Source organism: Sorex fumeus, unplaced genomic scaffold (genome assembly GCF_029834395.1).
Source record: "Sorex fumeus unplaced genomic scaffold, SorFum_2.1 ptg000061l, whole genome shotgun sequence".
NCBI classification, from domain to species: domain Eukaryota; kingdom Metazoa; phylum Chordata; class Mammalia; order Eulipotyphla; family Soricidae; genus Sorex; species Sorex fumeus.
The window spans coordinates 38,047,732-38,074,405 of record NW_026606118.1 but is presented as its reverse complement, the minus strand read 5'-3'; the positions used below and the strand labels follow the sequence as shown (position 1 = coordinate 38,074,405).

Genomic DNA, 26,674 nt, shown 5'->3' with positions numbered 1-26,674 from the left:
CGGGAGTGTGGGGGCGACTAAAACCTCAGGGGAAGGGGGGCGTTTCGCTCCGCCCTTCACGCCCTACCGAGGCCACCGGTTGCCCCCCGCGAGCGGCTCTCCAGCACGGCCAGAACTCCAGAACACAGAAACCAATCTCTTAACTATCTGACTTTCAGTAGAAATACTTCCAGGGTCAATAGGTAAAAGAGCAGAAATCCAAAACCAACATTTAATTCTTGAACCCAGCCGTAGAAAGCAAATCACTTCACAATGCTTTTTCAGCATGTCTGATTTGGGGGGGGGGGAGTAAACTCTAAATAATAGTGGTGAATCTTTTATTGAAACAATGAATCTAATCAAAGCAGATAGAGTGTTAACTAGAATGCATCTGCCTCACAGGGACGGGGAGGGGTGGGGGGTGGGGTTTTATAAAAAAAAAAAAAAAAAGAAAAAAAATAGCTACTCTTCCCTTTTCTCAATACAGTTAATCCAAAGTCATTTCAGTCAGCATGCCTCAACCTACTTATATGTCAAGTAGGACAGAATGACGGAAATTTACCAAGCCAGAAGTGATGCAGTATTTGTCAAAAAGATTGAATTGCACTTTCATTATTAGTAGCGAAAACTGACGGTGGATGATTATTGCCACAAGCACTGAGGTTGTTTAGAGGGGTAATGCAAGCAACTTAACAGCAGGTAGAAATGGAAAATGTCTTTCTTTTTCATTCCTTTCAAGGTAGGCATTTGTAATATGCCTTGTTATATAGGCTAACCGTTTCTCACTACAAACTCTGTAAATATTACTTGTCTATGAGGAAAAATATTTTTAGCTAAAGAAATATACTATTCTTTTAAAAATGATGCTGCAAATATTATAACTATCCAAGGAAAATTAAAATATTACGAGGCATATCAGTATGGGAGTAGTATTGGTGAACTGGTAGGCTACATGCCGATGCAGAGACATGTTTATTTCTCTACAATTCAGACTGTAGATAACTGGTCTATCAAAGAACTGTTTTTATTATGTTAATTTTTTAAAAATTCCCTAATCAATTGATCAATTTGATCAATTCTCCAATCATCAGATCAATCTTTATCGCCAATTTTTTAATTGTATGGTAACAAATACAGCTATATGCCTTCCTGTCAAAATATGATTGCTTAAAAAGAAAGTTTCCAATAATCTAATCCATATAATTAGTGTGGAAGATACTGAAAGACTGAGAGAGTGAAAAATGAATTCTCCCTTTTTTTTTAATAATAGGTAAATGAAGAGTCATTTTCTTAAGATGATATCTGTACTGTTGTTCTAATAAAATCTCAGTCTTCCTGACCTGCTTTTTGGCTTATAAGAACATTGCACTAAAATCCATCTTATAGAAAAAAAAACACTTAATTTCTTTTCTACACTGAAATAGAAATAAGTGCTTTAGTCCTGCTCTGCTGAAAATACTTGGAAAGCTGAAGTACTCAAGTTTTCCCTACAGAGGATTCTGGTTTGAAAATTTCAACATTACGACTAATTTTGTTAGTTACTTTTTAAAACAACCAAGTGAACACTGCTATGCAAGGCTTAAAACAAAGTTGCTATGTGTCAAATTGGAGGGATCCCACGGAAACACTGATCCCAATGCAACATTATCCTGAGATACCCCTGCTCTCACATCCTGTTGTGTGAGCTTGACTGTGTCTGTCCAGGACAGATACAAAATATTTGTGATGCAGTTAAGAACACCACATATTTTAGGAGTGACATGGGACGTGGGAAGAGAGTAATATGGGAAAGAAGGAAAAGAATCAACCTGCGATATTAAACAATAAACCGCATTCTTGTTCTGTTTAATGCCCAAAATTGTCATTCTAAGGAGCACTTACCCCTACTGATGTCACAATTTGAAAAAAAAAATATTTGCCTTTCTGAAGCCTATAAAAATATTCTTAATGCATTAATAATGATAAAACAGTGTCTGGCCAGGAAAAGAAACTCCGAGCACATGCATTGCACACATGAGGTGCTGGACTCTAGACTTGACATCAAAAAACAAACACTCCCTGCTTTTCCTTTTCCCTAAACTCAGACAAATGGGGGTGGGGGTGGGGCGCAAACAAAACAACTGATTTCAGTGTTAACAACCAAATATTATGAATTTCAATAAACTGAAGATTTCATAGAGTAAGATACTAATGTCTACAGTATAATTGCAGACCACAGAGTATACTTTTTAAAAAAAAAGTGATTGGATGAATCTTACTAAAAAAATGAATACAGGAAACCATGTTGCATGTCTGTAACTCTCACATTGTAAATAAAGTAATAATGGCAGATGTCATCTTTATGTCCAAGCTCTCTAACTACTTTGCTATTTTTAACACTTTCGCTAATATTGTGCTTTTTCAAGGTAAAGATGATCTTTACCTTAATTTTCCCAGCAAGATTGTCCCGTTACCTTAATTTTCCAAGCCTTTCAATGTGTCACAAAACTATACTGATTACAACTCTCAAATCTCTATGAACTATGCCTCTTCATTGGAATCCTTATCTCTACTGATTCAATTCAAGCACTGATCAATTTTTAGACTGATGTAACAGACTTTTAATCTGCCTGGAATCTCTTTTTAATCCTATTCCTAAACTACCATTCAGGAAATATTTCAAAAAAATATAAAAACCCTACCATTCAAGAAATATAAAAACCCAACATATTTTCCTAAAAAAATTCCAAGCTAATAACTTTATTAACAAAATACTCAATTCATTAATCAAAAAATGAGGATGAATTGATAGGAAAGATAGATGCTGGGTAGATATGGCAGAGAGCAAAGAAACAACTATAGGAGTGAATTTATAATAGGGTTGATGGTATATTTCTTTTGAATTTTCTGCATTTTTGTAACGTGTAAAATATCAGAAAAATTTTTAATGAAATATGATATAATAATGGATAATATTTATTCTGTGCTCAGATATGACCTCAGATATGGCATGTGCTTTGGGAGGGACCATATGTGGTATAAGGAATAGAACCAGGGTCAGCTGCATGCATATAATTTCTCTGGTAGACTAAACACACACAAATGACACAAAATTCACAAAAGAAACAAAAATGGAGAAACATGAAAAGGGACCCTGAAAATATCCTGCTTTATTATCCTCAGTATTACAACATTATAATATTGTAATTTATTGAATTAATAAAATTAACTAGAAGATTTTAAGAGAAAACCTAACAGTTCAATTAATCTGAGAAATATGCAAAAAATTTACTCTGGCTTGAAGCTCTTGGTCAGGAAGAAAGAAACCGGCACTGTAACCAGGTATGTAGGTAAGTAACCAAGGCTTCCAGTTGAATCCCAGTGCTATCAGACAGCTATAAGAGGATCCAGAAAAATAAAAGGTACAGAAGATGGTTTAGTGACTTAGAAAACACTAAGGGACATAGGACATTTTGAGCTTAGTCCCTAGGGCTGTGCATGAGTCCAAGGAATGGACTGACCACCCTGTGATCTCAGGTCACCAGCAAGGGGAAAATATATTAATTCAATAAACTGATCTCCTGAGGTGACCAGTTTATTGATTAAACCTGGCCTAAAGAAAAGGAGTTTTTCCCTTTGCAGACATCTATCCAGTAGTCTAGAAGAAAAAGTAGTTTAAGGATTATCTCAATTAGCAAGAAGGAGGATTTAGATAGAAACTTTATTCTGTTGCGTTCTAAAACAAGCAGAATTCCATATTATATCTATGTAATTCATGTGAGGTATAAATAAAAACGGAGGGGAATCCTAAAAATAGAATGAGTCAAACTGTACATTAGTTCACATGAGGGAAGGGAATTCACATGTAAATCAAGTTACCTGCTATTTTTACTTTTAACTTATTAGTTATGTATTTTGTTTGCTGGGGGCCATACCTATAATGTGTGTGGATATCTGTGTGTGTGTGGGGGGGGGGGGGGGTTATTGCTAGGCTACTCCTGGCTCTGAGCTCCAGGACTAATACAGTTCAGGATCAGGGGGGCATGCATATGCAAAATTGAAGACTATCCTGTACCTCAGCCAGTTAAACTCCATTAATTGGGCTTTTATTTGCATTCTAAACACAACATAAATAAAAAAATTAAAAAAGTTCTTCATAGTTTTATGCACATATGTACTATAATACCTGATCAGATTTCAAAATACACTAAAAACAGACCATGAACACAGCCCATCAGAATTTACTTTGGTTTCAAAAGGACAAAGTTTGACACTTCATAATCCAAAACATCCTGTTAGTTGATGCAACATTAAGAAAACTGCTACCTGAAATCAGCTACTGATTTATTTATTTCATGGTTCTTAAACTATTAGAAAAGATCTAATGCATTTAATCATTAATATAGTTGTTTTGGAATGTAAAGAAGTAAACAATGAATACAGAGTTAGATTCTATACGCAAAAAGAAGAAAAATTGTTTTTGCACTATGAACAAAACTACACCATCCAAGAAAGGTTGAAAGTTCATATCTTGAGTCACATGAATACATCTTCATAATTAACATTTCTCTTTTAGTGTGAGATTAGCATACATAATTTTTGTGAGTATTTGTTTGGGGTTGGGGAAATAGGTTATTCCAGGATATCTGAAATTCTTGGAGAGGTAGCAAGATCATATATGGCATCAGAAATTAATTTTTATATAATTTCTAGGTCATTTTGCTCTTCAAATAATCTTCGGTCATTATCATGAATATATTATTTTATACTTGTTTATATTTCCAGTATTAAAAAAAGAACCTAGAACTGAGGAAGAAATGCAGGTCAATTCATGCGACAGAAACTGGCATTCTAATCATTTCCACCTGCCAAGTATTGTGTATGCACAATTCAATAAAAACAAATGAGGCTGATAAAAAGAGTATTTAATGATATCATTAACAGACTCAGCATGTAGTAAAGATCCATAGATAAGTAAAGATAGTGCCATTTCACTCGCTAGCAGTTCACTTAAATTTAGAAGAAAATCTGTAGATGGAGGATAAGTTGGCTGATAAAGTTTTTGATGTGTGTCCCAGTTCTACTGAAGACAACTTGAATCTTTAAGTGACCCAACAATCTAGTTAATCACACAAATCATTAATGGTACCGCCTACACATCTATAAGGAAATAGAACATAAACTATAGACGTATAATGAACAGTTCACTATACGTCTCCTGTCTGATGTTAAAAACTACAAAAGAGAAAGGTGGAAGATGACACATATTATTCAATTTTCTTGACTCTTGTAGTAGGGGTTCTCTCAATATAGATCACTAGAGATTGAACAACTTACTACATTATAAATCCCTATCATTTTCATCTCTCTCTCCCCTCTACCCCAACATAGCATTTTTATAATCTAGAGGCTAAGATCATTTACTGCCAACCAAAATACCTTTATTATCTGCAGAAAGATGTGAGTTATATTTTTCACTTAAAACTTCCATCTGTACATTAGCTTCAGTATAGTACGGCATAGATGAAAGGGACAAGAAAACTAATTTTTATGGTAAATACTGAATGAACTGGTTCACTAATAGTAGTATTAATTCTGTTTGGTTTAATTTTTTAAAAATATTATTTAGGGAGCCAGCGTGACAGTATAGAGTTAAGGCATTTATCTTTCATGTGGCTAAATTCAGTCCAATCCCCTGAACTGCGTATACTACCCAGAATACCACCAAAGGTTGCTCCTGAAAATAGAGTCAAGACTAGTCTCTGAGCATTGCAGAGTATAGCCCAGACCAACACTCTATATACAGACACACACACTGACACACACACACACACACACACATATAAATATACATAAATGTATATGAATATATATATATATATCTGTCCCCCCCCACACACATACGCATCAAAAAAATTGGGAAAACTAGTTTTCAGAAACGATTTCAGTTAAATTTTTCCAAAGTACTTAGTATTATTATAACATCAACAACTGTGTTTTAGCTTTTATTGTGATTCTATTACTAGTCATTTAGCATTTGAAAATTAGAAATTTTGTATTATTATATTTACTAGCCTAAGTCTCAATAAAATTTATGAAATGAATCAATATTTCTTCAAATACAAATTATTTCTTGAGTTTCTCTCTTATCTTTCATAGTTACTTTATTCAAATAGTATATTATATCATAACCTAAAGAGGAAATCATAAGAAAACAAAAAAAAAGACATTATATTGCATTAAAAAAAAGATGTTGATGGTTTTCTTAACTTAAGGAATTTTCTTGATTTCTAGCAGAACCAATATTTTCCAGAAACTGTTAAGTATCTTTTGTTCTGAATTAAAATGAGATAGATAGGTTCGATGCCCAGCACCCGTAGACCTCCAGCAATAATTCCTGAGCACAGAACCAGGAGTCAGCACAAAGCACCTCTGGGTTGCCCAATCTTTCACCGCCCCCCACATTAGCTAGAATTGCTCTAGAAATGATTATAATCATTATATTTTTGAAATTATAAACACAGTTTCAGTGTTTTCCTGCCCCAAATCATTTCTTTGTTCCAATTCATCTTCTAGATAGACAATTTTTCCAACAAAACAAATTCAGAAGTATCGGCCTGCTTTTTATAAAAACGCAACACCAACTTGGCTCTTATTGTCTAACCACATCCTACTGGTCAGCTTCATGCTACCACAATAAAGAGTTAGTCTATGCTCCTTCTATTTTCAGAACTCAGAAAACTTCATCAATATTTACAATTGGTTGGAACTTGCTTTTCCTATCTACTTGAAAACCTTATAGTCAATTCTTAAAATTCATTTTAAAAGCTACAATTTCCTGGTGACAGTTTCTTGAAAATAGGCCCTTGAAGAATAGCTTCTTCTCCTAAATTCCTATCATTTGACATTTGACTCTTTGTTTATAGGTCTGTCCCTAGTGACTGCTCGGATCTTAAGTGCAAGGTACTGTATGTATAACTGTTAAGACCAGTAGTTATGCTAGTGTTGTTAACAAACAAAGAAGACATAGAAACTTTCCTGAATAAATGTTTTGAAAGCAAAATATCACCTATAGAATCTGAGAAACAAAATCAGTTTATACTCACAAGAAGAAGATATACAAAGATATATTTTTACTCTTTTAGATTAACTAATAACGGGAAAATTGTTTTAGATTAAGTAAAACTGAAAAACCTGCTTTCCACAAAAATGCATTCCCTTTAATGGGAAAAAAGTGTTCTCATATCTGATGAAGAATTAATAGCCCAGATATACAAAGAACTCACAAGCCTCAACAACAAAAACCAGTAAGTGGGGAGAAGAGGTAAGAAGTCTTCCAATGAACACACTAATGACCAAATATGATATATTTTTAAAAAATATTATCACTTATATCAGGAAAATTAAAATAAAAAACATAAGTAGGGGCAGAAATATAGGAAAGCATGTGAGGTGCTTGCTTATCATGAAGAATACCAGGGTTCGATCCCGTACACCACATATGGGCCCCCACCTCCTCCAGAAATGATGCCTGAACACAGAGCCAAGAGTGACTGAAGCCAGCTGTGTGGCTCCTAAGCAAAGCAAGTCAAAGTAAAACAAAAATCGTAGGGTGTCATCTTCCACTAAGAATTGCCTAAGTCAAAAAGGTCAGAAAAAAAAAGATTATTGGTTGGGGCATAAAAATAAAAGGAACCTTATATACAGTTGGTCATGTAAACTGGTTCACATTCTACAGAAACAGTATGGAAGTTTGGAGATATATTAAAAACTTTTCTACCATATGAAACAGCATTTGTAGTTTTAGGTGTCTATCCAAAGAATATTGCTAGTTGAAAAGGTATCTGCGCCCCTGTGTTTACTGTAACACTTTTCCCTATCACTAAAATATGTATACCTCCCAACTGCCCAATGACAGAAATTTGGATAAAGAAAACATTATATATATATATATATATATATATATATACATATATATATATAGAGCGAGAGAGAGAGAGAGAGAGAGAGAGAGAGAGATAAACACACACACACACAACATAATACTACACAGTGATGGGATGGGGGGAGAAGAAATCCTGCCATTTGCAAGAACAGCCATTGAACATCTCAGATGGAATCACATTAAATGAAATAAGCCACAAGAGAAAGACAAATATCAGATGATCTCACTTACATGCAGTATACAGAGAAGTAAAACAAGAAAACAGATGAAACCAAAGGAAAACAAACTGTTGGATTCAAACTACAGAGCTGATGTTACCAGAAGGGGTTAAAAAAAAGTTTGTAGAGGGATATAGTGTTTTGGCTGTAGTTTTGCTGTGGTAATATCCATTTTGAAGAGGTAAAAGGTAAAGGGAAAGGTAAAGGCCCTCCCGTTGTTCATCGATTTGCTCGATTGGGCCCAGTAATGTCTCCATTGGAGACTGTTGTTACTGTGTCTGGCATATCGAATACGTCACGGGGAGCTTGCCAGGCTCTGGCGTGTGGGTGAGATACTCTCGGTAGCTTGCCGGGCTCTCGAAAAGGGTGGAGGAATCGAACTCGGGTCTGCCATGTTGGCTGCGTGCAAGGCAAACGCCCTACCGCTGTGCTATCGCTCTAGCCCTTTGAAGAGGTAAGCAACTATGTATCTAAAAACACAATCATAAAACGAGTATCAATTAGGAAAACGTTTAAATAATGTTTTTAAATGCCTTTTAACCTGTGGAGGATTTTTTTCCCTTTTAATTTTTGGATTGACACTGGGTGGTGCTCAGGTCTTACTCTGGTTCTCTGCTCAGATATCACTCCTGGTGGGTGCAGAAGAACTTATGGAGACTGAACCCATGTTGGCTGTGTGCAAGCAAGGGCCCTATCCACTGCAGTACAATTCCTGCCCCTAAATTGCGAGATTTTAACTTCAATAATAGCATTCCTTTGAAATTTCTAACAAAGAAGTAGCATTAAAATAAAGCAAAATAAATGATCAAACATTTGATGAATGAAGTTATTCAAGTGGCTAATAAACATACTAAGATGAAAGAAAACTTTATAAAGATATAAAAGAAATAGCTATCAAAGAATTTGAAAACAAATATAGATATGAGTTTTTAATTTAAAGCAATGTATTATCTTCATATTGTTAAAATATAAAGATTTTTCCAAGAAATGTTCGGTTTTTTTTAATTATATATGCCAACTATTCTTTGTAATTAAAAATAACTTGTGCCATAGTAGAAATCAATACATGATTTCATTTTGCAGATTAAGCTGAAGCCAAAAGGCCAAATTTTAACTCCTCCTCTTATGGTTTATGGTATATTCCTGAGTATAGTTTGGTATGTTTTTTTCCTTTCCATGTGGTAAAGTCAGAAAAAGGGGAGGAAAAAAATGCAGTTTTAGTAAATGCTTCAAATATGATACTTTCCCTTCTCACTGCTTCAGAGATCTACATGTTTCACTGAAAAGTGCCAAGAGCATTGAACTTCAATATAAGAGAAGAGAATAGCTTCCCAAATTGTGTAAATATATTATGTTCTGGACATCCTGAACTATTGACCTTCTATGAGGGAAATGCTGCTAAATGTCAGTTAATCATAAAGCACTGACACAATGTGTTGCCAAGAAGCAGAAGGCAATTTAATAGAGCAATTTTAACACGCAATTGCTAAAGCATGCGATGCAGACAATTTCTGATGGTGGAATAACTTATTTCCATTTAATAAGAGAGAGAGAGAGAAAAACAGTCGTTTTTAACTTCTATCACCAGATGGTATACCCAGAGGAAACAGACACTTGGATAAAACCAAGCATATTTTCTTTGATTGTTCAATGAAGTTTTTGAATTACTTCCCACTTACGGCTGCACATTTATATCTTTTTTACATTATAAAATGCCTTAAGAAGAACTGTACGAACAATAATATGGGTCAGGCTGTAAGCGAACAGTGAAATAATCATACCCTTCAGGTACAAGAAGAAGCATGAGGCAAGCGTAGGAGGCTAGAGCCACCAAAAGCTGTAATTACCACCTCCTCTAACTTGAGAGACCCTGAAACGAGTAATTGCTATTACCAAATGATTTTAATGTACTTTAGAAAGCAAACAAAAAATAGCTTTGGCAACTGGGCAGGACATTTTCAGAAAACGGTAATATAAAAACGTTTTTACACTTTCTTAGCTGTTTAAAATATTTTAAACAACATATACTTAGTGTTTAGCACAGACATCAACTGTGCTTTCAATAAAAGTAAAGTTGCAAAAGTTAAGTTGGAAAATTATGTTATTTCAGGGAGTAGGTTTTTAGCCCTGGAAACTAGCTAAATGTACATACCTCTCAGACTTAATCTGTTGTCTTTTCAAGTATGGAAATATACTCAAATGTTTTAGTCCACCTATTATATTACTATGGAAGACTGTGAACATGTATGTTTAGGGATGCTGAGGAGATTAAAGAACAGGAATAAGAGAGAAGAGAATTTCAAGTAAAGAAGAAAACTGGGTCGGCTCAAGTTACTCAAAAACCTAACAGATAAGCCATTGCTCTCTTTTCTCTGGGCCAGATTCATCAATTCAGAAATATGTGATTAAATTACATACAAGAAAATTGGTGTGGAAAAAAATTCAGGATAGATTCAATAATATATATATATATGTATATATATATATATATATATATATATATATATATCCGGGTTCAATTACTCCGCCCCTCTCGGAGAGCCTGGCAAGCTACCAAGAGTATCTTGCCCGCACAGCAAAGCCTGGCAAGCTACACGTGACGTATTCAATATGCCGAACACAGTAACAACAAGTCTCACGATGGAGACGTTACTGGGCCCACTAGAGCAAATCAATGAATAACGGGAGGACCATGACCGTGATATATATATATATATATATATATATATATATATACATATATACTCATTATGTTAGCATTAAAAAACATAATTTTTACTCATTAATACAAATATGTAAAGCTAATTCACTTTCTAAAAAGTGAAAAGATAGCTTTCTAGCAAGAAACAAAAATTGCTTTGCAAGAAATAAAATTTAGAAACCTTAAGTACATTAACACAAAAACTTTATTATTTAAATAAGCAATACTTCTTTGTGATACACCAAAAGAATAATTTATAAGAGTTTCCATTGTAGAAAATAATTATGATTCTTAGTGATTTTTAAAAAGCCATGTAAAATTGATTATCAGACACACGTGTGCATACACACACTTAAGCTAAGAAGTTCTACTTTTAAGGCATTCTGATAATCACACATTCAAGGTATGTTAAAACAGCAAATGTAAGTAATCAAAAATATTCAAACATTATATTAATAGTGAAACATGATATTTAATGTATTGTTCTTCCAGTCTTGATTAAAGTACTGGCAGAACAAGTACTCAGAAACTGACCAATATAACAGGATTAGATGGGAACTTTTCAAAGGTTTTGCAGGTCAAAGAGATTATTTCTCCAGATCATGAAGAATCTGGGAGCTATAAATATCTTTTAAATAATCATCTAATATCAAAGTTAGCACACTTTGTTTTATTTTTATAATTATTATTTATTTTTAATTAATAATTATTTTTCTAATTATTAATAATCTGTAATTATTCTAGAAGACCAAACTAAAGTTAATGAAAAAAACTAGAAATTGATCTCCCATTTAACCCAGTTATACCACTTCAGGGATTATACCATGGGGAACCAAAAACACACAGCAGAAATGCCTTCTGCACTTCTGTTCATTGCAGCACAACTCATAGTAGCCAGAATCTGAAACAACTTGAATGCCCGAGAACGGATAACTGGATAAAGAAATTAGGGTACATCTACACAATTGGATGTACAATTGGATACTTCACAGCTGTGAGAAAAAATGAAAGCATAAAATTTGCCTATAAATGACTGCACATGGAAAACCTCATGCCAAGTGCAATAAGTCAGAAGGAGAGGAGTATAATATGGTATGACTGCATTCACCTGTAGATATCTATAGATAGATAGATAGATAGATAGATAGATAGATAGATAGATAGATAGAGATATATATAAGTACAGTATGAGACTTGTACCCAAAGCCAGGGAAAATGGGCCAGGAGGACTAGTCAATTGTTGAAAGCTACCAAGTTATGGGCAGTGAAGGGGCCAGTATGATAATAATAGTTGGAAATGATCATTTTGGATAAGAACTGAGTGTTGAATATAGGGAAAGGATAGGTAAAGGGATATACATGATAACATTTCAGTATTTGTATTATAAAATAAAATGCCCCAGAGAGGTTAGAAGGAGAGATGGGGGAGGGGGAAGGGGAGAGAGAGAGAGAGAGAGAGAGAGAGAGAGAGAGAGAGAGAGAGAGAGAAAGGACAATTGAGCAAAATTAATAAACAATTCATTAAAAACAGCAATTGCAGTTTCTCTAAACTACAAAGTATTTAACAATCTATAAGTGCTTGAGGAGACTGCACACATATACTTTATGAGGACATTAAGAATTTAATAGAGGGAGAAAAAATGCACCATATGTATAAGATAGCTTATAAATGAATTTTTTAAGTTTGAAGGAAAATTACGAGTGAGTGTGATATAATTTTATTCTAATAGAATCTCCAAATTAAATGTTTCTGAAGAATTGGGGATAAAAAGATCAATACAATTTCCAAATGACAAGACTTTCATGAATTTGAAAGCTTATAGAAATTATTTTTACCTATTTCCTCCCACATAGATAGAAGTTATTCTCCACATAAACTACCTCAAAACACTTTATAGTTTTATTTTCACTTATTTTGGTTCGATATGTAATCTGAACGTAAGCATCCAATAGGGACAGATCAATGCTCACTAACATGTTGTTTTCATCCATTTAATACAGCATAAAACTAGCTTTTAAACACAAACTCATTTACTGGCAGTTCCTTTTGGTTCTCATATTAACAGTCAATTTCAATTGTTTTCCAGGTTAAACAGAAATTACAATTCTCTATAATATATTGTATGATATGCTAATTTTTATCTATTTTGATTAAAATAAAATTAAGAGAGCAGATTAAATGATTATATGAAAAACATTTGTGTATAAGAAGTTAAGAATAAGACCACTCCAATGAATGACTTTTCAATATATCAATTTGAATATGCAACATAAAAGTTATAGAAAATTGGTCATTTTTAGAGGATGGTCTCCCAAGCAGTGTCCAGGGGTGCATGGGGGCCACTGCTGGTGACATCAGTCAATCCAGAAAATTCAATGCTCAGTTCTAGCAACTCAATCCCACCAGTGCTGGATTCCTCCAGGAATCTATGACCAAAAGTGCTCATAGAGTCATACATAGCCAGGATGTGGAACATGGCAACAGATGCCAGAGCAGATAAAATCTTTCCCTGCATAGCAGATAAAACCTTGTCCCTGCAGAGCAACCTAGAAGGGAGTGTCTGGGCGCATTTTACAATATCAGGTATCAGGCCTTGAGTCTCACTGCCCACCCTCCCTACCCTCCCTGAGAATTATCACCTATGCTTAGCTAGTCATTCCTAACTGCAGCATCTAGCCTGAATTGAGATTGGGCCAGGGCAAAGCAGAGTTGGAAAGGTGGTAGGTCAGTAATGCTAAACTTTACGTGATCGGACCATCTTCAAGTCGAGACCCTCTATAAAATATGTGTGTATTTGGTAATAAAGTGAGTGGCCATCGGCTGTCTCCCAGAGTAGTTTCTCCATGGGATCTTATCCTTTGCCCCATGTCTGAGAGGGCCTGGTGCACAATGTGTCTGGTCACGTTGGGGAAAAACTGTTCCCCAACACAGAGACTTGGTCACTGTGCCATCCATCAGGGAGATGTTATACACAATATTTCCCTGACTCCTGAGCTTTCTCCCAGGGAATGAGAAATGCACGTTTAAAAGGAAACACTGTCCTCCTAAAGTAGAACCAGCACCGATTTTGTCCATTTTAGTATGGGATATTATAATAAAGTACAACTACTTCTCAGCTTCGACAATGTATTTTCCTTAATTATTTCTCTAACAAAATGAAGTAGGGTTTTCTTGCTCCATTATAAAACAATTATATGTAACGTTATAACATGTGATAGCAATTAACAGTACAGAAAACCGTTAGTTTGGGGAGGAAGCAATAGTACATGAGGTAGGGTACTTGCCTTGCACAAGATTAATAAGGGTTTGTGATCCCTCGCCCTGGTCCCCAGAGCCCCTCCGGGAGTGAGCCCTGAAAGCAGAACTAGGAGTATGCCCTGAGCACTGTTGTTGCTGTCTCCCCGGTAAAACAGGAAAGAAAAATTTTAGTGCGAATTGTGGTTTAAGGCTAAGGCATGGGCACTAACCCAACAATCTTCTCAGTTAACCTTCTTTATTAAACATAGGATCCATGTTTGAGAACAATAAATAAATTAGTAGACCATATATTATCTACATCTTGGGGTTGAGCTGTTGAACTTCCTATTAATGGACATCTTTCAATGTTTAACATGTGAAAATACATTACCAGACAAAAATCAAACAAGATTGAATAAATATTTAAGAATAAATATTAGGCAGTTGAATTTTGCTCTGATTTTAAATAAGAGTCCCTGTTGGAAATTCCACAGTATCATAAACGCTAAGAGATGATAAAGAAACAAACGACACTTTATATGCGTGTACAGTTTCAGATGACCAAAGTCTTAATTTTTAATTCACAGTCCATCATGCATAAATACTCAAGATGCACCAAAAAACCATGAGGCGATACTACAGGTATTTACCATAATGCTTTATGGATAAAAACTGATTCATAAGCTGCACCACAATGTCACTGAAATTAAAAAAATTAAAATGAAATTAAAAAGCATTGTAATATTTAAACAATTACATTTTTCATAGTTTTATGTGACCTAAATCTCCCATTGTAAAAACGTGGTAAGAAAGTAGTATATATTTAAATATTATTCTTCAACTTCAATATTTGGAAAAGTATTCTTTATATATACAAATAATGCCACTAATCTGCTTCAGAATATTAGAGTATAATAATGTTCTAGAATCACAAGGAAAGTTCATGTATTTCACAACTGAATAGCAGATGTGGTATTTTCTGAATAAGAGTTATCTCACTGAAGCTGAGTTTACAGTAATTTTTCTTAACTATTTTATCAGATATGGCCACTGCACTGACTATAACAAAATTATCAAGAAAAAATAATTCTTTATTGTGGAAAAAAGAAATTGGTATTTGTGTGAGCTACAAAGGTCTGTTCTCTAAATGATAAGTTCACCTACATGTGTCAGAAGCAGCTGTAGCAAAATCAAGCTACACGACTGTGAATTACTATTAATATCAAGTAGCAAAAGAGAAACTTCACACTGCTTTGAAATCAGCCAAATTATAATATAACTAAGGTGATCATATGCTCACAGGAACTTTGACACAGTAGGTGTGGAACAGATCCTAAATAACTGAAATTTAATACCTGTATCTTTTGCATGTCCTGTGTAATGTTTCTTTACTAGGCAGCCTGGCCTGCTGTTCAGTCTTACCTGCACATTTCGTTCTGGTGATGAGCGGAGGTCCGGGGAGTCCTGTTCCACCTTCACCAGGTCTTGTAAGTAGAACACGAATCTCATATTCAGTATCTGGGTCCAGATGCCATAATTTATAGGTTGGAGCATTGACTGCATGCGTTTCTGTCCAGGATCCTGATGTCATTCGGTACTCCACTTCTTTGAGGATAATGGGACCATCACCAATGATGGAGTTGGCATTTAACTGAATCAGTAAATATGTAGGCCCAACACCGAGAAGCTGGGGAGGAGCAATGGGTCTTGGTGGTTCTAGGAGAGATACATGTACAAGTAATTAGTCATTAAAAATCAGAAAGACTATGATGCATCAATAGATTGAATTCTTAACAAGTCTTGATGAAAAGATTAATTTTGGATTACAGAATAATTTCTTGTAAGGAACCAGAAGCTGATAGCACAGCGGGTACAGAGTTTGCCTTGCATGCAGCTGACACGGGTATGATTCATGGTACCTCTCGGAGAGCCAGCAAGCTACCAAGAGTATCCCGCCTGGATGTCAGAGCCTGGCAAGCTTCCTGTGGCATATTCAATATGCCAAAAACAGGAACCACAAGTATCACAATGGAGATATTACTGGTGCCCGCTCGAGCAAATTGATGAACAGGAGGACAGTGCTACAATGCATGGAACCAGAACATGATTGGTCTGTACATTTGTTTGTGTTGCCATCTTGGTTGTTTTGTTTTGCTATATATTTCTCACTGATTTAGATGGAGATATAGCACCTAACAGAAATGGGGTGCATACACAGAGCAGGACCAGGTATCTCCCCAGTGAGCAAATTACAGCTATTAACACTCTTTGACGAGGCAGGTCTTGTCACAGTTCACACAGAAATTCCTGTCTCTCTTGTACAGCAGCTTGAGAACCCAATGGAGAACAATGTCCAGTAATACTGTGGCAAAGGGATTATAAGAATACTTTTGCAGTTAGGGTAAAATCATTTTACCATGTTTTCTTTAAGTAAAAATGTAGCTCTCCAGGAAGAAACTCGTAAAGGCCAAAGGAAATATAGAGAAAGTACTGGGAGATGAATAGCTCTGGTTACCTACATACAGAGTACAGTGGATCTTTAATAATCTTGAGGAACTAGAATCTTTATAAATCTCTAAATTAGGACATACTGCTATAACTCTTTTTATCATGCCTGAAGTATGGCCAGCTGGTGGTTTTCTTTTAGCTGTGCATTTTACTTCTGCAGTATTCTTGCAGATAAGATAAAAGAAAAGGACAGAGCAAGACTAAAATCTGAAGCTGATAATAAGTGTAGTATTCTTTATACTCCACCCCCATTCCCAAGTCAACACCTCATAGTATAAGAAACTTAAATCAAACTAGGGCAAAAACAAAAACCATTACACACAGTGGCTTTTGAAAAAGCAAGAAATAAGGCAAGGTATCAAATATTAAATATGAAAGTCAATGGTATATGACAACTAAATTGTGAACAGTGTAAGATACTTTGCATGAAAAAAAAAAATCATTGGATTCCTCCGCCCCTCTCGGAGAGCCCGGCAAGCTACCGAGAGTATCTCGCCCGCACGGCAGAGCCTGGCAAGCTCCCCGTGACGTATTCGATATGCCAAACACAGTAACAACAAGTCTCACGATAGAGATATTACTGGGCCCGCTCGAGCAAATCGATGAACAATGGGAGGACCTTGATGTTGTTGATGTTGGGAAAATAGCTTAATGCCAAATTGATAGAGATGGTAAATCAGGAATTAGGCTCTGCTATTTTTTTTCCTAAACAATAATGCAGCTGAAAATAAAGTCAAACTTTCTGAAGAACTCTACAGCTTTAGATTTGTTCACAAGATCTGTCCATGGGAATGTTAGGGCATGAAGAAGTTAATTAGCACACTCTGAGCAGGCAGGGCTTAATTTCAACTTAAAAGGAAAACTCAGGGAAATCACAACTTTCAAGGAATATATTCATCTCACAGAGCTAATGGCCCAACAATTGTGCAAAATATTTGGAAGTTAAAACAAATGCCATAAAGTAAAAGTAGTAGATGAAACTTCATGCTGATACTGCCCTTCTTAATAACAGATGACTTTGAGAAACTACAGATGGAAGTTAACAAAGACATTCATGATTTTTCAAACCAAACCTTACAAATGATTGGTAATGCATGTGTGGAAAAAGTAAAAGCAGTAAAAAGCAAATATGTTGTTTCACAATGTGATATAATTTTAAATAAAGTCAAGACTTTCAACAGAAGCCTAAGTTCTTTTAAATTCTGATTATATTAAAAGGTCTGTCGGTACACTTTATGAGTCCCTCAGTTATAAATATCTGTAATGTAAAAAAATAAGACTAATTGCCTAGTTATCTACACAGTTTAAAAATCACTTTCAAAAACTTTCCTTTAATATAACAGGCATTTACTGAGTAAAAATTAGCAGTGAGAATATTCTACATGTCGAGAACTTATAAATAATGGTAAGGGAGTTATGTAGCTATAAATCAGCAAATTCTTAATTTTAATATAAAGACCCTGACACTCTGATAAATAATAGTAAAGGGAGGCAAAAATATATTGAAAAACACTCATTTACAATATTAAGAATTATCAATAATCATAACAGTATCTTTCAAATTCATTTTACAGAGGATCATCTTTTTATTTTGTTTCGTTTTGCTGTGTTTGGGAATGGGGTCATACTCAGTGATGCTCAGGAATCACTCCTGGAAGTACTAAGTGGACCACTGAAAGTTATCAGTGGATCACATAGAATGCGATGGATTAAACCATTGTTGGTTGCATGCAAAGCAAGAGGTCTGACCTTTGTAATTTTCTCTCTAGGCCTGTGTTAATACTTAACATGCAAATAAAATTAAGTTTAACATGAGAATATAGGTGTGATATAAACCATCTATTTTAATGATTATTTCTATTTATGGAAAAGTAGTACATAACATCTGTTTTTATGAATTTTTATAGCAGGGTCAGAGAGATAGCTCAATAGGCTACACTCGGACTTTGCATGTGGAGTACCAGGGTTCTAACGTCAGCAAAATATGGTCTCCTAAGCAGAGAGCTGGGAGTGGCCTTCAAGCACTGCAATGTGTGGCTCCAAAGAAAAATTTAAATATGTGGATATATAAGGATATATAAGCATATATAAGTATATATACCTCTTATTGTCTAGTTTTTGCTCTCAGAGAACCTGGCAGACTATCGAAAGTATGCTGCCCGCATATATCCCTGACCAGGAACACCTGTAAAGGTGATTAGAGGCTGCCCCCAGAAGCCTCCATCCCTCTGAGAGCCTGGCAATCTACTGAGAGTATCCCACCTACATGGCAGATAGGAAAAGCTACTCATGGTGTACTCAATATGCCAAAACCAGTAGCAATGATGGTCCTCATTCCCTGGACCCTGAGAAAGCCCCCAATATGCCATCGGGCTACACGAGCACATGAAAGGGACGAATGTAGACATTACTGGCACCAGCTCAAGTAAATTGATGAACAACGGGACAACAGTGACAGTGATATATATTTTTTTTCATTCATTCTTACCAAATAAACCTGAACTTCTATTTGAAAATTGTTTCACAAATATGTGGTCAAAATTGAGGGCTAACTATTTTCTATATTATAATTGATTTCATTTGAGAAGTACTCATAAAATAAAGTTTATATGAAACCATAATGGGGAAGAAACAGTGTAACAGGTAGAGCAGATGCCTCTAACCCAACATTGAACTCCAGCACCATGTATGGCTCCAGAGCACTGCAAGTAAGGTACAGAGCCAGAACTCTTGCACATTAAGGGTTGTGATGTCAAACCCACTACCACTGCCCCCCAAAACAACTCATGAAAAACGAGAATAGTTTAGAATTTTGATTTATCAAAAAAGAGATTTTTCAAGTCATGAAACATTACCAACTAGACTATCAAGTTATATTGAGCACTTGCAAAAACTTTGGTCGCAGTGGACAAGGAGAAAGTTGATATATTTTCTCAATCTTAAACTAAAATAAAACTGAATAAAGAAATGAATGTAATAGAAAAAATGCAAATGTCTTCCCATACTATCTAAATGTTGCACATATTTTGAGAAGTAGAACTGTACCTTGTGAATAAACTGAGTTGTCTTATATGTACAATGTTTGCTTTCATTCCATATGGCTCTTACACTGACTAATTTAACATACTGAGTTCTAAACCAGAGCAGCAAAGCCTTTCACATTACAAAAAAACAACCTAAAGGAGTTTGAAATTTAACATGGTAAAATAGTATTTTCCAAGTGAATTATATATAATAACCTTTGGGTAAGCTATACATTTATGCATTCAGGTATACTAAAACTGATCTAATAAGTGTATATTAAATGCTACACTTCAATGAAGCCTCTGCAAACCACTGCCTAAGAAAATAAGAAGAAAACAAAAGAAAGCAGATTTGACAAGGAGGGAAGGAAATGGGAAATGAAAAAACATATAATAAAACCAGAAGAAAAGTATAATAATTCCTCTCTTGTTTCTATTTTTGAGAAAATTGCATATTAAAATGAAGTCAAGAGACCTAGTTTCAGGAACTAAAAGCTGGTTCAAGTTGGATAAGTTAACGCTGCATTACAATTTATAAGTAAACTAGGAATTATTCGAAGAATTTTTAGAGGATACATTTAAAATGTGTCAATAAGTTCTATATTTGATAATATTTTGCTTTGCTTCACTTTTAACAGAGAACATATATGTTTAAAAATTGAAAATTAATATTCAACATAAGTGTTTATGGCTATGAGGATATGCTAGATGTAATTAGCAAATTGACCTGCAAAAATACAACACTTCGCTCTGATCTGTTTTACATCTCACTTATAGCCAAGCAAATAATAAAAGCAATCCAGTAATCAAAACATTAGCTCAAATATGGAATTACAGCAAGAAAGTTGACTAACAGCATGAATACAAGAAGCAAAACCTAGCAGTAATGAGACTAATATATAACTAAATAATAAATTTTTTATGTTGGAGGTAAAAAGTAGCCTCTTATTAGCATATGCATTTTGTTTTTAGACCCTTGAGAACAAAAAGACTTATTTATAAAATCTCTATTCATTTCAATAAATTATGCATGAAATTTAATCAGTTAGCAAATGAAAAAGTAATTGTTCTGCAGCAATATTAATATTCTTCATAACTTAATACACTATCAGACCCTGAGGTGTGGTGTGAATGAATCCCAATTGTATACTAGGTATCAAATGAAGCATACAATACCCAAAAAACAGGATAAAATTACTGATGTTACTAATTAACATTCAATTAATGACTTACATTCAGGACTCTGATCTAAACCTATTATAAAATTACTTTATTTGCTTTATTTATATCAAGTAATTCTTAAGTGTCTTGAAATAAAAACAACACACTGAGTATATTCTCACCCAATTATTCCTATTACAATACTATTTTACAAAAATGAATCTCATCAAAATTCAGTCAATTAATAAACTGCAAAATCAGAAATAGAAAACCAAAATGAGGAAGTCAGATAACAAAATTAACATAAATGCAAATGACATGTCTCCATTCATCTTGACAAAAAAAATTAAGTACAATTCTCTCAGTTTTGGTCTCATCCAAGTTGCTTTATTTACATGTCATAAGTACCTCAAGCTATTCCTCACACTAAGATGCTAAACAGTGCATTTATCTCTTACAGATGTAACAAATTACAAAACAGTTGAAGTCTTACAGCAACATAAATAAATTCTTTCACAGTTCTGGAGACCAGATGTTAAAAAAAAAGTAAGTATCACTGGGTTAAATTTCACATGGCAGAAGGCCATACTTCCTCCAGACACTCCAGTTGAAAATTAGTCCCTTGACTCTTCCACTATCTGGTGGCTGTTGGAATTCCTAGGTTCCTAGACACATCACTTCAATCTATGTATCACTGCTCACGTCTCTCTAAACTCTCTCCTTTTATCTCCCATTTATGATTATATTAAGACTGCATTTAGAACACAGAAGGCTAATCCAGATACTGTCTATAACTCAAGACCCTAACTCAGAACACCTAACAAGATCCAACGATTAGAAACTTGTTAGTTTTGCAGTTACTTTTTAGCCAATTAGATAAGGAGCATGATTTGATTCTAACTCACAGAGACATTATAGCTCAAACTTCCAGCTGATAGAAAGCTTGTGAGCTTAAAATATTTCTAAGGGGTTCCCTAGCAAGCAATTAAATTACAAAAAAAATTATTAGTTTAACTGTCATTACTCCTTTTTCCATCTAATTTTGTAAAACAAATGAAAATGATAGATTTTAATCTGAAAACCACAAAAAAATAAAGTGAATGAAGGAAAGAGGAAGGAAAGAGGAAGGAAGGAAGGAAGGAAGGAAGGAAGGAAGGAAGGAAGGAAGGAAGGAAGGAAGGAAGGAAGGGAGGGAGGGAGGGAAGGAGGGAGGGGGAGGATAAAAATGATTACTTAACATGACTATAAAAGTTAATGCTCCTTATCATGTTTAAATGTCTACAAGTCAATAATATGTTGTTTCTTTAGAGTTCGATATTTTCTTCTCTCTGATTAAATTTTTACATATGTGGATGAAACACATCAAAATCAATGCTGTTCTACTTATTATTCCATACATTAAAATTCTGAACAAGGTCCAGTTAAACAAGAAGAAAATTATTAGATCATTTTACTTAACTTTTCCACTTGTCACAGACTAAATGCTGAAGTATGAGAAAATAAGAACTGGAAGCAGGATATCAGTGTACCAAATACTGTCACTGTCCTCCCATTTGCTCGAGCGGGCCCAGTAACGTCTCCATTGGAGACTTTGTTGTTACTGTGTTTGGCATATCAAATACATCAAGGGTAGCTTGCCAGGCTCTGCAGTAAGGGCGAGATACTCTCGGTAGCTTGCCGGGCTCTCTGAGAGGGGCAGAGGAATCGAACTCGGGTCGACCATGTTGGCTGCGTGCAAGGCAAACGCCCTACCGCTGTGCTATTGCTCCAGTGTACCAAATAACTGGAGCATAAACTGATCACCTTCCTCATAATATTTTTAACTACTTTCGAATTAGCCTGAAAAGGATAATAACTTAATGGTATGTGAAAGCTTCAAGAAAGATAAAATAATAATACCAATGTAGAGGAAGATGATTTTTCTTCCCAGAGGTAAAGGCAAGCAGTTGGAGAGAATAAAAGTATTTTCCTTGAGCATTTAGTATTATATGTATGACAATACAATACATTTCATTTTCCTAGACACTAAAAATGAGGTGTACAATTGAAAATTTTAGATGTTTAAATTTTTCTCTTATATCCAAATTATAAACTTTTAAAGGCGTAATTATGAGAAATTCTTTGAATTTTATGTTGTTTTTCAGTTACTTCAGATTTTTCACCCCTAATAAAATTCTAATGCAGAGAAATAACTTTCTATTCATAGTTCTGGCTATAGTCTCGTAGATTTAGCATATATTATTAAATGTTGGCAGTAATTCTGACAGATTTTAATTAAATTATTTTTACTTATTAGTGAATTAATAGATTATACATGTTAAGAAACTATTGCAGAACATTAAATTTTTTAATCTAACAATCTAATTGAGAGACAATACTTCCAAATAATATCCTTCAGATTACTCAAAAGTTTGAACTAGATTAAGTTGCTACTAATATTTAAGAACAATGAATGTTGTCAAACTCAGATTGTAATACCAGGATATAAACCAAGTATTAATTCAAAGAAGCTACTATAATTTATCATCTCCATGGAAATTGGGTTGGATCTAGCAATAATGTGACCCATGTGATGGCAGTTTCACAGTACCCACACCTACATCATATGGCACCAAAATTATTTTACGTGGAAAAATTAGCAAACATAATTTCTCAACTTTATATGCACAGCAACATTTTAAGCAAAATGACAAAAAGAATTTCAACTGAATAGAGCACTAACTGAATTAAATAAAATATTTTTATTTATACCATTTACTTTTATCACTATTTAGGATGTTCAGCAGAACGAGGTTTTCTACATTCCCACCCAGATCTTTCCCCAAGGAGGAGTGATGCAAATACTGAGAAATGCCACTGGCTGAGTGAGATGGAGAAGATTATATAAAATTAGGAAATGTATGGATATTTTACACAAGTGAAAAAAATCCTCAAAACTAAACATCTAGGCTCATCTGAAGAATCACTGCAATGGTGTTAAAAATAACTTCTATTCAGCAATCTCTGACTAATGCTTACCTTATATATATATATATATATATATATATATTAGGTATATATACTGGGCCCAAATTCTATGAAAGAAGGTGCAAACCCAGAATGAGTGCTTATGCCATGTTGATTGACATTTCAATACAGAACATGCTTGTAGGCAAGGGATGAAGTAATGATAAAGAAATCTACTGATATGTATTAGTAAATAAAACAGTCTTCAATAACCAAAGCATTTATCCTAGGAATTTAGTTAAAAAATAAATAAATAAATAAATAAATCTTTCTTTCAGAAGACAAAGAAACATAAACAATAAAATCTTAACAGTAACATAAATTCTGATACCTCTATTCACAGAATCCTCAGGAACAGAAGTTGTGAAGATTATATAAGAAATACAAGGGCTATAATAATTAAGCTTATTAAAGTGTTTATCTTAAGAAGTGAAAGTAGAGAACACAACAAATGAAAGCGGCAAAAAAAAAAAAAGTCCAGGCTTGTAACTGGAAACAGTTTGCTAATTCTTTTGCTTTCTATCTTATCTCTATTTTCTAATGCAATTTGTAATGTCGAGATAAAATTATTTCATTATATTCCGAGTGTCTGTTGAAAAGTAATTTTGTTTGTTGTAGAATCAATCAATGATTAATTCAAACAGTGAACTGGAAGGAAAGATGTTGGACAAGTCATTGAAGAGAAATAAAGGAGGGGAGAGCACTAGTTAGTACAGAGGCAAGGGTGCTTGCCACTTGCCTTGTATGTCATCTAGCTGGGTTTGAACTCTGGCACCCCAAATAGTCTCAAGCCTGCCATGAGTGACCTTGAGTACAAAGACAGGAGTAAATCCTGAGTATGAAGTGGAGTGGCACCAAAACAAAAACGAACAAATTGACATAAATTCTAGCTTTCTAAACATGAAAATGTAGTGTATAACTTCAGTGTGAGAATCAACATTTGAAGATGACAAAACTAAAACAGTATTTATTTATCTATCAATTTTCTGATATAATGTACTTCTTTTCAAATGCAGAAATTAAGTCCTCAGAATGTAAGATTTACTCCCTTATTCTGTGAACCGTGCAGGGAAGTAATTTCTCTGACATTGATACACAGCACCTACAAAATGTTACTATTTAATTAAAGGAGTTAGTTGACTGGAACAAAAGAGCACTTTTGAAGCAATTGCTTAGTGACCAATTGGCATTAACTTGTTTATTCAGCTTGTTAAAAAATAAATAAAGGCACTGCTAAATCTATGTAATTCTTTTGTTTTTCAGTCACATTAATTATTTAAAAGAATTTTTTTCTAGGTGAATTAAACAGCATATATGTAGTTGCCATCTGACTACATAGTATATGTAAAAACCTCATAAAATAAGTAGTTATAATGATAAGAGAATGTAAGTGAATGCAGTAATAATGAAGATTTCTTCCAACCAAAAGTTGGGATAAAGGGAAATTCTGAAGTGTTAAATATGGCACTCCTTATATTAAAGTACCTATGTGTCTTTCATTCCGTCATTTTTGGAATGCAAGATACATGGAATTATAGCATTTAATCTCAATGACAAGGCTGCTTTCCGGTGTGTAAAGTGCTAAAATAAAAAAAATCACTGCACCAACAAAATTGCCGATTTTGCAACAGAATTTTCCATCTCATGCATTACCATGGCATTTTATTCATCTTGATTTGAAAACACAGCTACAATAACTTTATTACCTGCTTGAAATAAAAAAGGGACAACAGTGCAATGTTTTGGGTCTGTCAGCAGAAACGATAAACAAGATTAGGTTCATACTTAGAGTTTCTGAAAAGACAAACTGTGAAAAGTAAAATTTACTTGATGCTAGCATAAATAATCAAACTGAAAAGGAACTATGAATTTACCTCTCATTTAGTCCAAAAATCTACAATCTGCTTCATCAGTAACAAAACAATGAACTGATTAAGAAACAAGAATTATTGCAATAATTCCACAACTTCCAAAAACTGTCCATCAATTATACAGTACATATAGCAACAAAAAAATCATCAACTTATAAAAAGACTAAATTCATTTAAAAAAAAATACAATTAGAAAATAAATTTCCTAATATTTAATTGTCGCCAACCTCAATCAAACTTTACCAAATGATCATCAGGCCTAAATACTGCTTTTATGACCCAAATAAACAAATTACGTCCTTTATTACAGACCAAATAAGATCAAATGAATGGATGGAGTTTTTAATGGATATGTAGTAAGCTAGAGATAAACAGTTTTTTGGTTTTTGTTTTGTTTTGTTCTTTTGATTTTTGGGTCACACCTGGCGATGCACAGAGGTTACTCCTTGCTCATCCATTCAGGAATTACTTCTGGCGGTGCTCGGGGGACCATGTGGAATGCTAGGAATTGAAGCCGGGTTGGCTGTGTGCAAGGCCAACACCCTACCCGCTATGTTATCACTCCAACCCATTACCAGTTTTTTAATGCCAGGCAAGGTAATGGAAGCAGAAGATACTGGCTCCCTTTACTGAGTGACTCTGCTTCCACAAGCATGTAAAAATTGATTCCTCTATTTACTCATTTAGTTCATCAGGAGAATGACTATCTACCTGTTATTTGCTCACTGCTCAGAAGAGTACAGTTGCTGTCTTAAGCCAGGCATCTCTTTTAATATATAAGGGAGATATATACCTTAGTTTATAATAAAAAAAGGTGTCAACAGTCAAAACAAGACTTCAGTCATATAGATAACTCCTCCAAATAATATTCTTTAGAGATGTGCTACTAAATTTAGAGCAGTTATAATTTTAAGACATGTTTCAGTTCAAAAACATAAATGTTCACACTAAAAGTTGTCAAAGCAAAGCAAAGCAAAGGTGTCAGTAACATAAACACATCCAAATCAGTTGTATAGAATAAAACTCCCTACCATGAACAAAGATA

At 34.3% G+C, this 26,674-nt stretch overlaps 1 protein-coding gene across 10 annotated transcripts in view; it reads right to left on the bottom strand.

Moving 5' to 3' along the window:
- PTPRK (protein tyrosine phosphatase receptor type K) overlaps positions 1 to 26,674 on the bottom strand; it is a 582,916-nt gene that overhangs the window by 212,769 nt on the left and 343,473 nt on the right. For all 10 annotated transcript variants that reach the window (XM_056125869.1, XM_056125872.1, XM_056125873.1 and 7 more), the window contains exon 7: positions 15,483 to 15,776. In XM_056125869.1, coding sequence (XP_055981844.1) covers positions 15,483 to 15,776 — 294 coding nt within the window. The remainder of the gene's footprint in view (positions 1 to 15,482; positions 15,777 to 26,674) is intronic.